General features: G+C 41.2%; 1 protein-coding gene across 1 annotated transcript in view; it reads left to right on the forward strand.

Annotated features, from left to right (window-relative positions):
- Vps13d (vacuolar protein sorting 13 homolog D (S. cerevisiae)) overlaps nucleotides 1-13,159 on the forward strand; it is a 236,261-nt gene that overhangs the window by 155,101 nt on the left and 68,001 nt on the right. Inside the window, exons 60-61 of the mRNA XM_013031922.1 lie at nucleotides 1,245-1,379; nucleotides 2,506-2,673. Coding sequence (XP_012887376.1) covers nucleotides 1,245-1,379; nucleotides 2,506-2,673 — 303 coding nt within the window. The remainder of the gene's footprint in view (nucleotides 1-1,244; nucleotides 1,380-2,505; nucleotides 2,674-13,159) is intronic.

The following is a 13,159-nucleotide window of genomic DNA, read 5'->3' on the forward strand; positions in this document are numbered from 1 at the left end:
CAAATGCAATAGAATCGTGAATCTCACTATTATGTTTCATGTTTCTTGGAAGGAGCCCACAGCAAAGTAGAAGCTAGTGGTTCCATTTATCTAAAATTCAAAGCAGGAAAATCCAACCAGTGCTTCTGGATGTCTTGAGGGAGGAAGAGAGCAGTGATTAGGTATCTGCAAAGGGAAGAGGCTGCCTCCATTGTGGGGGTCGTGACCTACTTCTTGACCTAGGCAGAAGTTAAGCCTGTGTCCATTTTTTGGGGGGGGGAAATCACTGATCTATGCATTTGATTATTTTATATTCTGTATGTGTGGTACACATCAGAAAGTAAAAGATGGCAAACATCCAGACTGAAAAAGGAATTACACCTGAAGCCAACAGTGTTTATTTTTTTTGTTATAGTTTAAAAAATTATTATTGTTTTTATTTAGTAGTTACAAAGGTTACAGTTACATGTCAGGTTATGAGTACAATGCTTCTGGTCAGTGTTACCCCTTTTTTCATTCTCTCCTATCTTCCTCCTCCTGTCCCTGCCCACAAGTTACATAGTTCATTTTTTTAATATAATGTACTTTGAATATAATTACTGCATTTACTGACCCTTCCTCCCTCTACTCCTGTGCCTCACCCCAAAATGTTTCTACTTCCTACTATTTGTTTTGATAAATAGTACTTTAGGGGAAGTTATGCCTCTGAATTCCTCCCCTAAGAATACCTTCCTTTAGTAAGCTTATTTGAGTGTAAATGCATTGAGTCCTGTATATGTTATTGTGCATAGTTGTATTTTAGACTTTGCTTCCGCATATGAGAGAAAGCACATGCCTTTTGTCTCTCTACACCTGGTGTCTCTTAACATGATTTGCTCTAGGTTCATATTCTGTGTGGTATATGTGACTGGGTAATATGTGCATATATTTTTCCTTTTTTAGTTGTAAGGGAAAATCTTATTTGTAAATATTACAACCTTGATCTCTTGGCAGAGTGTTTGCCTAGCATGAATGAAGCCCTGGGTTTGATTCCTCAGTTGCACATAAACAGAAAAAGCCCGAAGTAGCACTGTGGCTCAAGTGGTAGAGAGCTACCCTTGAGCAAAGAAGCTCAAGGGTAGTGCCCAGGCCCTGAGTTCAAGCCCCAGGACTAGCAATCAATCAATCAATCAAACCTTGATTCCTGTTGGGAAACTTGTAGCTTTCATGTATTCTAGAAGACTGTCAAATGCTAAAATGTGTCATTTTACTTCTTCCCTCACTAGGCCTTAAAAAGCACGTTGGGATTCCCATTAATTCGATTTGAAGATGCTGTAATTAATCTGGACCCATTCACTCGGGTCCATCCCTATGAGACCAAGGAGTTCATCATCAATGACATCCTCAAACATTTCCAGGAGGTGAGCTTTAGAGAAGTGCTTAGTGGTTGGGCCATAAGCAGAATACTTGTTTTGCTTATTTGGGAATCTTTGTTACTGGGACATTACTACTGCAAACCCCATTTATAGATCAGGTCACATCCTATGAAGCCCATTTGTGTCATGAAACCCCTAAGATGGTTGACATGACTTAGGAGCTGTTGTCTTGTCCCTCAGAGCCACTCTCAAACTTCTACTAGGTTAGGCACATTCTTCATGGTTCAGTTGGTGTTTAATAATAACACAGAACACTGTGATTATTTACCAGGTATGTGTTTGAGAAATGAACAGTATCAGTATTCTAAGAGCTTGTGAGATCCTGTTCTTGAGTTGAACTTGAAAAAAAATTTTTAATCAAGTTAAACATTTTCCATTTGTGTTTATTACAGACTGCACAAACCAAAATATAAAACCAGTGTATTTGTTGATGAATAGTAAAGACCATATCATATTCATTAGCTTTCAAAGTTAAAATATAGTCTATTCTTTTTTTTTATTGTGAAAATAACGTACAGAGGGGTTACAATTACATGGGCAAGATAATGAGTACATTTCTTATCAAGCATTGTTGCCTCTTCCTTTGTTTCCCCTTCCCATCTCCCCCCGCCCCCAATATAGTCTATTCTTGTTTTATTTTTTCCCTCTCTGCCTCCTTCCTTGACTTTCCTAATTGGCAATACTTCCATCTAACTGTAAGGAGGTGTTACAGCCTGGAATCAGCAATGGGAGGTACAGGAAAAGTAGGGGATTGCTCCTCCCTCCCTGCTCCTGCCTGATTGTCTCTTAACAGAGAGGAGGGAAAGCATGCTGTAGAGACGATTAAATACTTAGAACCTTCCACTCCATAGCTCTTTTTATTCTTCTGACTAGCTTTGCTAAGTAGTTTTTAGTGTATTGAAAGCAATCTGTGGTGTTGGTGCAGTGGGAGAAGTTGAGATGGTCTGGGAAAGAACAGGAGGTAGCTGCAGTTGATGAAGGTTACAATGTCCTTGTTGGCAGTAGTGGGAATGGAGGACAAGATGGACTGCTCACTTCTTGTTGGGGATACTGGTCTCTGTGCTCATATACTGGTGCTGATAGGATTTTTCTCCTCCTCTCCATTTGACAGGAGCTCCTCGGCCAGGCAGCTCGAATCCTGGGATCAGTAGATTTTCTTGGCAACCCCATGGGGCTTCTGAATGATGTTTCTGAAGGGGTTACTGGCCTGATAAAGTATGGAAATGTTGGAGGCCTTATCAGAAATGTTACACATGGGGTATCAAACTCGGCTGCCAAGGTAAGGAAGTGGAAGTGAATGAAATCTGCAGTGATTAACCTCACTTGAGAGTCCTCAGCTGTATTATAGATTCTTTGGTGGTTAATTGAGTGTGAGAGGCTGCACTTGTGGCCTTTGTTTCCTTGCCCACATGCCTTGTCTTTCTCCCTCCCCTCCAGCAGCCTGTCACCAGACCCCTCCCTTCCCAAGCCTCTCTTCTTCCTTTCTTTCCATTCCTACTGCCTTGGACAGGCCTTGTACCCCTCTCATCTGGATCCCTGTAGTGGCCTTCTGACCATGGCTTTATACAACTTTCACAATGTCAGCAAAATGAGCTTGCCTTTTTCTTTTTTGTTGTTTTTTTTTAATAAGTTTTTTATTGTGAAAATGAGCTTCCTTCCTTCCTTCCTTCCTTCCTTCCTTCCTTCCTTCCTTCCTTCCTTCCTTCCTTCCTTCCTTCCTTCTTTCCTTTCTCCCTCCCTCCCTCCTTTCCTTCCTTCTTTCTTTCTTTTTTCTTTGTACTAGTAATGAGGCTTGAACTCAAGGCTCATGCTCTACCATTGATCTACAGTTCCATTTTTGGCTTTTTCATGGTTAATTGAAGATAAAGAGTATCATGGGCTTTTATGTTCAAGCTGACTTCAAACCAAGATCCTCAGATCTCAGCCTTCTGAGTAGCTGGAATTACAGGCTTGAGTCACCAGCACCCAGATTGAACTTGCTTTTTAAAACATGAAGTTTGAGGGCTGGGGGTGTGGCTCAGTGGCAGACTATTTGTCTAGAGATTCCATCTCTAGCACCAAGACAAAACAAAACCCAACATGAAATAAAGTTGTGTCTTTTCCTGTTTAAAACCTACCAGCTCACACATCTCACAGGGAAAGTCCAAACTGAAATATAGCCTTACAGTGTCATGGCCCTTTATACCCTCTGAATCTAGCAATGGAAGGACAGTGGGATAATTCATTTTTGCAGCCTCCTTGACCTCTTGTTCTTTCTGGTCTTACTAGATGGACATTTTGATAGTCCACTGTTAGTGTTCCAACAGAAGTGGTGCTCTTTGTGAAGCTGGGGAAAGGGAAGGTGGTTGAAGGGTGGCCACTGTCTAACCACATAAGTCTGTAAAGACTTTCCTCTCTCCCCTTCTGCTCCAGTCTTCTCATGTGGAGATTGACTTTTCATAGTGAGCAAGGCATGAGAAAGCACCTGTACTTTTTGCCCATTCCCGTGGGCACTTGCACTGTGGGCCACTAGGCCATAGAGTGGCTCTACCTAGAGGCAAATAGGGCTGTATTAGGGATTTATCCTGAGAAGCAGATAACAAAAATGGAGTTGAATAGCATTTGTTTAATCAGTATTACTTTTTCTTTAATTGTAAAGGTCGGGTATAGAGGAGTTACAGTTATATAAGTAAGGTAATGAGTACATTTATTTTTGAACAATATTACCCCCTCCCTCATTTTCTCTTGCTTCTCCTCCCTCAACTTCCCTCCCTTCCCCCAAATCAATGGTACTATTAATATGTAAAAGCTGGGGGGGGGGGTTGTTCCTTTTTTTCCATACTGTCATCTAGAAGTGATAATCCTATGTCACATCAGTTTCTTTAAGACTATACAGTGTTGTTGAGCCAGACTAAGAGTGGTTCAAAATAGGGAAAGCATGCTTGTAGAAAAATGGTGAGAGGTAGAAGCAAAAGACAACAAAACACAGTTTGGAAACAGTTAAACTCAGATCCAGTCTGAAAGACTGAATGTTTCTGCCTTGATTCTTCTCTGGTATTGCCTTCAGACTTAATCCTGACACCATGTAGAACAGCATAACAGCAGCTCAGACCCTGGATTGCTTTTGAACTCATAGCTATTGAGCTTGATGTAAATAGATTGTGTTTAAATGTTGTAACTATCCCGCATAATTTTTTGTTAATATTAAATTCTAATTAACACAGGAAAATCTGAATTGTATAATGTCTTCCTTTGCTTTTATCTTTCTGGCTTTGGTATAACTGAAAGACCAATGTACTAGTGGTATATTGAGAGGTTTTTCCTCAACCTAGACTAGACACACAGCTACTTTACAAGCTTGTTGTAGGAGGAAAGAGGCAAGACATTGTGAAAATCCTGAACAATACAGCAGAGCATGGTCTTCACTTCATCTGTAATGCTGTTCTTCAGACTGGCGCTCCCAGTACACCATGAGTGGGCACTGGTAGTGGGAGAGTCAAATCCCATTTGGGCCAGTTTGACTGTTAGGACACTTCTGAACTTAACCTTCTAGATGAGAATGCAGATGCTGTTGCTAACCTGTGGCTTCTCCACAGTTTGCCTTGTGATCTCCATCCTGGTGAAGGGGTGGACCTTTTCTTTATCCTTCCTCTTTTTGGAGGTCTCATTTGTTCTTTTCTTTGAATCGTGAGGGTTAGCATAATAATGTAGCTTAGGTGGAGGAAGGACAGAGTCCACTGTCTTCTGTGTCTTTACCCCAGCTGTGATGACAGGGCTAATGCATCGTAATGGGTGTCATGTGTTGTATTGTCACAGTGCATTGGCAAGAGGCTCTCCAGGGCCTGAATCTCCTTGAGTGGGAACCTCATCTCCCCTGTAGCCATTCACCTATTTTTCTTGCCTTTTGACAGTTAATCATATTTAGAGTCACAGGCTTTATCATTTTATTTTGATAGCCCAAACCCTAGATTTGTTATAAAATTAGTCCATATAGCCCTAAGATGAAAAAACAGAGAAACTTAAAATTACTACTTCCCATTGGTTATGGTAGATCCAAAAGCTGGGTCTGTCAGCTAAACACCCATCCCTGTTATCTTTGCTTCTGTGTATGTGGTTGAACTAGAGATCTCTATTTCCTTGTAATTTTGTGGGTTGTAACCAGACCCTTAATGTCACTTTTGGGGGAATGTTTTGTTTGCTTCTCTGTATACACAAGGGGCGTTGAAGGAAGTGCAGATGACCACAGTAATCAACTTTTGGCCTGTGGGGAGTATTCCAGTGATTAAAAAGGACTGGGAGACAGGCTGCCCTTGCTGAGCCACAGCCAACCCGTCCTGCCTTTCTTCAAGGACTGAAGGGCTTTCTCTAGGCTTGATGGTTCTGAGTAGAGTGGAGAGACTCCATAACCTCTTACATTAATTATAAATCTGGTGTGTGCGCGCACGTATGCACGCACATGCGTGTGTGTATACATGTGTGCGTGTGTGTGTATGTGTGTATGTGTGTTTGGAGTGAGGGTTTACAGTTTTAATTGAATTCTCAGGGTTATTCATACCTCTAAAAGGTTTTTTTTGTTGTTGTTGTTTGTTTGTTTGTTTTTTTGGGTCCGGTCATGGGGCCTGAACTCTGGGCCTGGGCACTGTCCCTCAGCTCTTCAGCTCAAGGCTAGCGCTCTAACCCTTGAGCCACAGCGCCACTTCCGGCTTTTTTTTATGTGGTGCTGAGGAATCAAACCCAGGGCCTCAGGCATGCAAGGCAAGCGCTCTACCACTGAGCCACCTTCCCAGCCCCAAACCTCTAAAAGGTTATAGCTCATTGTTTGGGGGGTATTGAGGGGAGCCTGGGGTTGATAGGATAGCAGGCTGCAATTCCATTCCTACTTGTGTTTTTGTTTTTTGGGGGGTCCGGTTGTGGGGCCTGAACTCTGGGCCTGGGCGCTGTCCCTTAGCTCTTCAGCTCAAGGCTAGTGCTCTACCACTTGAGCCACAGCACCACTTCCGGCTTTTTTCTTTTTGCTTATGTGGTGCTGAGGAATGGAACCCAGGGCCTCAGGCATGCAAGGCAAGCGCTCTACCACTGAGCTACCTTCCCAGCTCCAATTCCATTCCTACTTGTAAATAATATTTTCCTCTATTACCCTTGAGTGTTTGTCTCTCTTTTTAAATCTATGAGAAGGTGGTAGGAGTTCCACCTATCCCTCTGATGGGAGGAGCACAGGAAATATGGCAGGTGAAAAGCCATTGGGAAGTTAAAGGGGACTCATTTTGTTACTTAACAAGGCTGCAGAAGTCAAAGACTGGTGGCAGACTCTGGAATTCTCAGCAACAGGGAGACACAGGTAAGAGGATTAAAAGTTTGAGGCCAGCCTGGACTATACAGAGAGAGCCTGTTTCAGAAAAACAAACAAAAAAGAAGATTGTAGACCTTTAGGTCTTAGTCTGTAGTATGTACTACTCATAGCAAAAAATTAATTTCAGGTTGTAGTATGGCTACTTCTGGAATTTCTCACTTCATTTTTGTAATTTGATTTATTTTTTAACACTGGTCTCAAGAAAGTAATGTATGCCTTTTTGTCCCCAGTATTTCTCATGCCTTCCCTTCTCATAACTCCCAGAAATCAACTTGTGGATTCTAAAAGTGAAGTGATGTGACTTCAGGGTTAGCCACCAAGTTGTAAACATCTGGCCCATGACCCCTCTGCCTGGCAAGGTCAAGTTGTAAACATTTAGCCCATAGCTCCTCTGCCTGGCAAGGGACTAGACCCACAGTGGAATCTCAACTGACCTCTTTCTGGAGGTCACAGTGCTACAATCAGTCTGGGATCCTTATAGGAATGTGGTTTCGGTTTCTTTAGGACACTCAGGTTTTTCCTGCCTCATGAATTTCCTCCAGGTTGTGTGTCACATCTGTGAGACCAGCTAACTTGTTTCCAAGTCAGAGGATTAGAGCAACTTCCCCATCCTTATTGAGCAAACTTGTTCTTACATAGATTCTAATTTCACCGCTATCTATGACAGTTGCAACATAGGTATTATCAACAAAAATAAAACTTCTTTTTAATCTAAGAGAGCCTTAGATTTAGTTGAGCTAACAGTAACATTCTCTGCTACTCCTATATAGAAGCTCAGTGTTTGTTATTCATCACTGCCATCTAGTCTTCCAAAAGGGAAGAAAGTATACAGCAAATTCACTTCCTTTTAGCAGAGGAAAAGGCCAATTCAAGAGGGGTTCACTAATGGAGTCTTGTCTCTGTATGTTGTGTGTTTGCCATGCCAGGTATCCTTTGATATGGGTCATAACTACAGATACTTTAATTATTTCCCCTGTTGTTGGCTGCTGTTATTGTCACCATTGTCAGTTGTGGACATCAGAATTCCTTCATTATTTGCTGCGTGATGTCTTTTTGTTAATTGATGTCTTTCTCTTTTACTTTGTGTAATTAATTTTTTTTGGGGGGGGTCCAATCGTGGGGCCTGAACTCTGGGCCTGGGTGCTCCCTCACTGGGCGCTCTACCACTTGAGCCACAGCACCACTTCCGGCTTTTTCCTTTTTGCTTATGTGGTGCTGAGGAATCAAACCCAGGGCCTCATGCTTGCAAGGCAAGCGCTCTACCACTGAGCCACTTTCCCAGCCCCTGTGTAATTAATTTCTACCAAGTCAGTCCACATTTCCCATTGTGAACTCTGTAATCTAAATTTTTATTAAGGAGATAGATTTTTTTGTTGGCTTTTAGTTAATATATTTTATTCTCACCACTTGTTAATTGTAAAAGTTTTGTCTGTCAGGAATTGAAAACACCCTAATCATTTTGTAGTATTTCTTGCAGCCAACAGCATGGGTAGGAAAAGGCATAAGGGCAGAGATAGAACATACACTGTGCTGCGTGGTGGCACAGGTAGGCATTTAGAACACTCACTGAACTGTTTGTTTGTCAGGCCTGGTGAGGTACCCTTCACATACATTGTCAGTGCTTGTTCATCTCTATAGTCAGACTTAGAGAAATTAGGTAACATTTTCAAGGTCATACAACTAGAAATGACACAGGTGGACATTGTCTAAGTCCAGCTAATTCTAAAGGCCTTTTTTCCCTATTACATGAAGTTTTATCCTTTGTGTATACAAAGCTTTTTTCCTAGCCCCTTCAGAGAATATGAAAAATTAATGACTATTCACTTTCCACCAGAAGCTTAGTATTGACATCATTGTTAGCTGGGAAGCTGAGTGCTGTCTTGTCCTCTTCATCTCAAAGCAGGCCTCAGATGATGATGATGGTTGTTACACTTGTGTTGGAGTGACCGGGACTGTCATCATCTCCTTCATAGGCAGTAGAACCTGGGGCCTGTAAATGTGGCTTTGTTCATGTAAGACCATCTGGCCATATAAATGACATGATAATGTTAGGCATTAGTAGCCCCACTGTGTGAAGAAACCCCAGTTTAGAGAGGTGAGGTGACTTTCCACCATCCACCAGGCGAGTTCAGAAGACCTGACTCCTGGAAGAGCACTTCCCCTCTCTGTTTTGGCTGCCTTTCTGAATACCATCACTAACTGAAAGATTTATTTGAGGCATGTTCTTACATTTATTAAAGCACAAAAACAAGAATGAGAAAAACAAAACATAAGCAAAATAGTATAACCTGGCCAGTGGTGGTGACTCACCGCAATCCCAGGGTTTGGGAGGCTGAGCAAGAGAATGGTGAGTGCCAGGCCAGTTTGGGCTATAGAGCAAGACCTTGTCTCAAAGCCAAAGCCGAGCAGGATAGAACAACTCCATTTACTTGGAGTGAATTTTTAAGGATTTTAGGAAAACTGAAGATAATGGAAGAAGATAATAGGAGCAAGTAGAGGAAAAAGTATTTTGATAATGCTGTAGAAAGCCTAGCTAGGATTGTAGCTAATGTTTTCTCCCATTTCTCTCTCTGTTTGGGCATCAGTATGTGGATGAGCCACTTCCCTTCCAAGAGAATCTTCCCCTGTCCCTTTGTGTGGGGAAACCAGTTCTGAAGCGTCACAGCAATTATTTCCCTGCACTCAGAGATTCTGAGCCAGCCCCTGCCGTCAGCCAGTCTCCTGTCATATATACTGCGACCTTGTTGAGGGCAGGGGTGTCCATCTGCCTTTTGTTTAAGGAATAGCATTTGTTTATGTATTTTGCAGGCAGTGTATTTATAAGGCTCAGACAAGACTAAAGCACTGTTTATTCAAGGCGAAAGTTGTATCTTTGAACAAAAGAATGCACTGCGTAAATGCCTGCATGGATTCTGAAGGCAATTTATGACTTGTATCTGTTTTTGTCATTACGTATGACTGCTCCATTTTATTGTTGGGTGATTTTCTCATGATGGCTTTTCCATGTATCTGTGGGCCAGGACTAGGTGGATACCTTCTCATAAGCACTGGAGGTTTAGTGTGTTTAAGTTGGCACGCAACTTTAGGTTAGATGAAATTCACTTCAGACAGTGATCTATCCCTTAGAGAATGTTGATTTTCTATTTTTTTTTAAAAAATACCTTGATCCTAAATAAATCACCTGAGGGATTTCTGTTCTAGACAAGACAAGGTGCATTCGAGTTGTATGTGGAGAAATGGCTCAAGTGTTTGACACTAGAGTGTTTGTTTTATTTTCTTCTAATAATATGGAAGACTAAAATGATTCTTGTAGTCTGGGTTCTTTGTTTAGAAGAAAAAAAATTATGCTGATTGATCCATCCTTGGCAATCAGAAGTATTTTGGTAGAGAGGAGGGGAATGGTGACATGAAGATCACAAATGATCACAAGCTTTGGCTTTTATCTCCTTCTATGTAACTGAGCAGCTCAATGGCTTCAAAGAAAAGGTGAAGCATACTACCATTGATTGAAATAGAAGGACTGAAAATGTTCGAAACTTGTTTTCATTTCATAGTAGAACTTCAATGAAAAGCAAGGTTCTGAAATTGCATTTTTAGAGCTGACCATGGCAGGTTTCAGAGGAATCCACTTCATCTCTCTCAACTGTAACTACATGGTGGAAACTATGTAGAAATCAAAGAAATTGTGTCTCCCACAAAGTTGTTGTTTTCTACTCAAGTATAAATATGCTTAGTTCAGCTTCCCTTGGGATAAGGGTAACTCTGGTTACCCCCAGGAGAGTGCATCCTCCTCCCCCTTTTTGGCAAATGAGATAAACTATAATCCATTTTTGTGAATATCTGAGGACAGATCAAATTCTAATTCTTGGCAGTAAAGGATCCAGACACTCATGTGTTTAGAAGATTCTGTACTTTCTTTTAGTTCTGTCTTCTTTGCCATTGTTACCTCTTAAAGTCTCCATTTTGAAGGAATATCTAGAAATCAGCAAGGAGTGTGAGGAAGAAGCCTTTATTGGTTATTTACTCTGTGTGAAGTGTGGGACTTTATGTTCATTTACATTTACATCATTGAATCCTCACATGATCCCTTAGGAAATGAAAGTGTCCTCCACATATATTTATTTATTTATACATATATATATATATTAAAGGTACTTTACAGAAGGGTTACAGTTACATGAGCAAGGTAACGAGTCCATTTCCTATTGAGCATTATGACCCCCTTTCTTTTTCCCCTACCATCCCTTTCTGCCCCATCTCCCTAATTCCTTCCTCCCCCACCCAAAGTTGTAAAGTTCGTTTTCAACATAGTGTCTTGTAGAAATGTCCTCCTTTATAAGTGAGAAAAATGAGTGGTTATAACCTAAACTGAAGTTTTAGGAAAAATTGTGAATTTGGAGTCAGCTGCTAGATCTTCCTCTGCAGCATTGTTTCTCAGGCATAATCCTCTCCTGTTCCCTCGTAGAAGCTAACACACAAGTGATTAGAAACAGGGCATTATAGTGAAGCTCAGAGTTATCCATTCATTCTCAACACGAACTCCTTTGTCTTAAGCCTTGGGACATGGCTTTTTTCCACTATAACTTCTAGAATTTCTATCTAGGAATCCCTAGGTAGTGCAAAAGGATTGAAGGGGGGAAAGAGGATAGGAAGAGTTCGTTCTTTCCAATGACAAATGCTTGCCACTGAAGTATTTGAGTAAACTGTCATTTGTGTTGTGTTCAGGATTAGCTCATATTTGAACCATGTGGAGTTTGTACCCCCAGGCCACTGCTCAGGCTCTCCCCACTAGCAGACCAGAGCCCCCTTTCCTGGGACCCTCTTCCTTAGAGCATTTGTACTGAAGTTATAAGTTCTTTAAGCCATTTTCCCCAACTTAACTACCTCAGAAACACTTCTGAGTAACTAGTATGTTATTTTCAAATAACTTAGTTTTTAGAGACCAATGCTTGAAGAATGCCATTATCGATTAATGGCAGAAAATAAACTCATTCTCTCCAATAGTCCTGTTCTTCCCTCTCACTGCTCCTCTAGGCCCTTATACAGCTTTTCAGATTTTGTATAGACATTTTCTGTGAGTTTCTCAAGCAGATGGCTTTCAGATGCTTCACAGCATCATTACTTCAGTGAAGAAGCCAGGTGGAAAACGTTGAGGACAATCTGTTACTCTGCGTGTTTTATGGTTAGATCTGTTGACTTGTATTGTTTCCTTCTTGGAGGAAAGGAAGAATATGGTGAAGTTATTAGAGTTTAATCATTCCTAATTGGAATGTTGTAATTATAATACCACTTAACTCTCTTGATTAGTAGTAGTTCTTGATAGGCATTTGTATTTGATCTTTTATGTAAGTTCTAAGCAATCAGATGTTATTGGTAGCATACCACTGTCACCCTTATACAAGTGGAGAAATAGGCCTGGTGGGGGGAAATCATTGCCAAACTGAAGAAACATGTTTGGATTTGTTCCTGGGTCTCCTATTTCTAGAAATTTGCTGGGCATGACTTATTTGCTTTTCCTTTATACTACAGAAATGGGCAGCATCTCTGTACTAGTGTTCTCTACTGCTAGTGTCATCTGTAAGTCCTTCCTTGCAGACTGGGCTTTGGAGAACAGTATAAAGAATTGTAGCTTTCCCTCTTAGATGCTATTGAATCATATTAACCATGGTGAGTAGCACCATGGAACCCAAGGGAGAAAAAAAAATCCCGGGATGAATGATCAGGATAGTTCTTGGAGTAGAATTTTTGTGGCTGTTGCATCATATTACGTTAAGTAATTTCTACAATGTTTGGGAAAGGGGGAATTCCATTTAAGAGAGACCATGGAAGAAAAAGGCAGATAGTACCAGAGCTAATGGATTGGCCTTCTCTCTGCTTTTCTCCAAAGCCATGATAGTGTGTCCAGGCCTTAGTTATAGGAGGCCCAGCGTGTCCTGAGGTGATGACATGAGGGCTCAGGTGACAGGCGAGGAAAGGCAGAGGCGCCTCACTCTCACTAACAGTAGAGGGGAAACATGATGCCTTTCTTCTTTTGTCCAGCACTTCTGGGGAGCTCCTGTGCCATTTCTGAGCAGAAGTTTCTAGTTAGATGTGAAGAAGGTAGAGATAAGCTGAGAAACTAGGAGACTCCTTCCTGGGTAAAACCAGGAGAAAGCGGGAGGAGAAATTACAAAAACTGGTTGTCTGGTCACTATTTATATAATAAGACATTAATTTAGAGTCATTAGCTTCCAATATCATCTCTGAAGAAAAACTTTAGTAGAACATGCTTCCCAACCATTTTGTTGCATTTCCAATGTTCAAGACAAGGCATTGCGGCCATTGGCATTTTCTCTTTATTGCTAACTTGGAAACATGCAAGGATTATACTGAAATTATAAGAGGTACTAATGACTCCATGTAGTTTTATAGAAACTTAAACTTTGTAGTATGTTCC

The sequence above is a fragment of the Dipodomys ordii genome, unplaced genomic scaffold (genome assembly GCF_000151885.1).
Source record: "Dipodomys ordii isolate 6190 unplaced genomic scaffold, Dord_2.0 Scaffold6, whole genome shotgun sequence".
In the NCBI taxonomy this organism is placed as follows: domain Eukaryota; kingdom Metazoa; phylum Chordata; class Mammalia; order Rodentia; family Heteromyidae; genus Dipodomys; species Dipodomys ordii.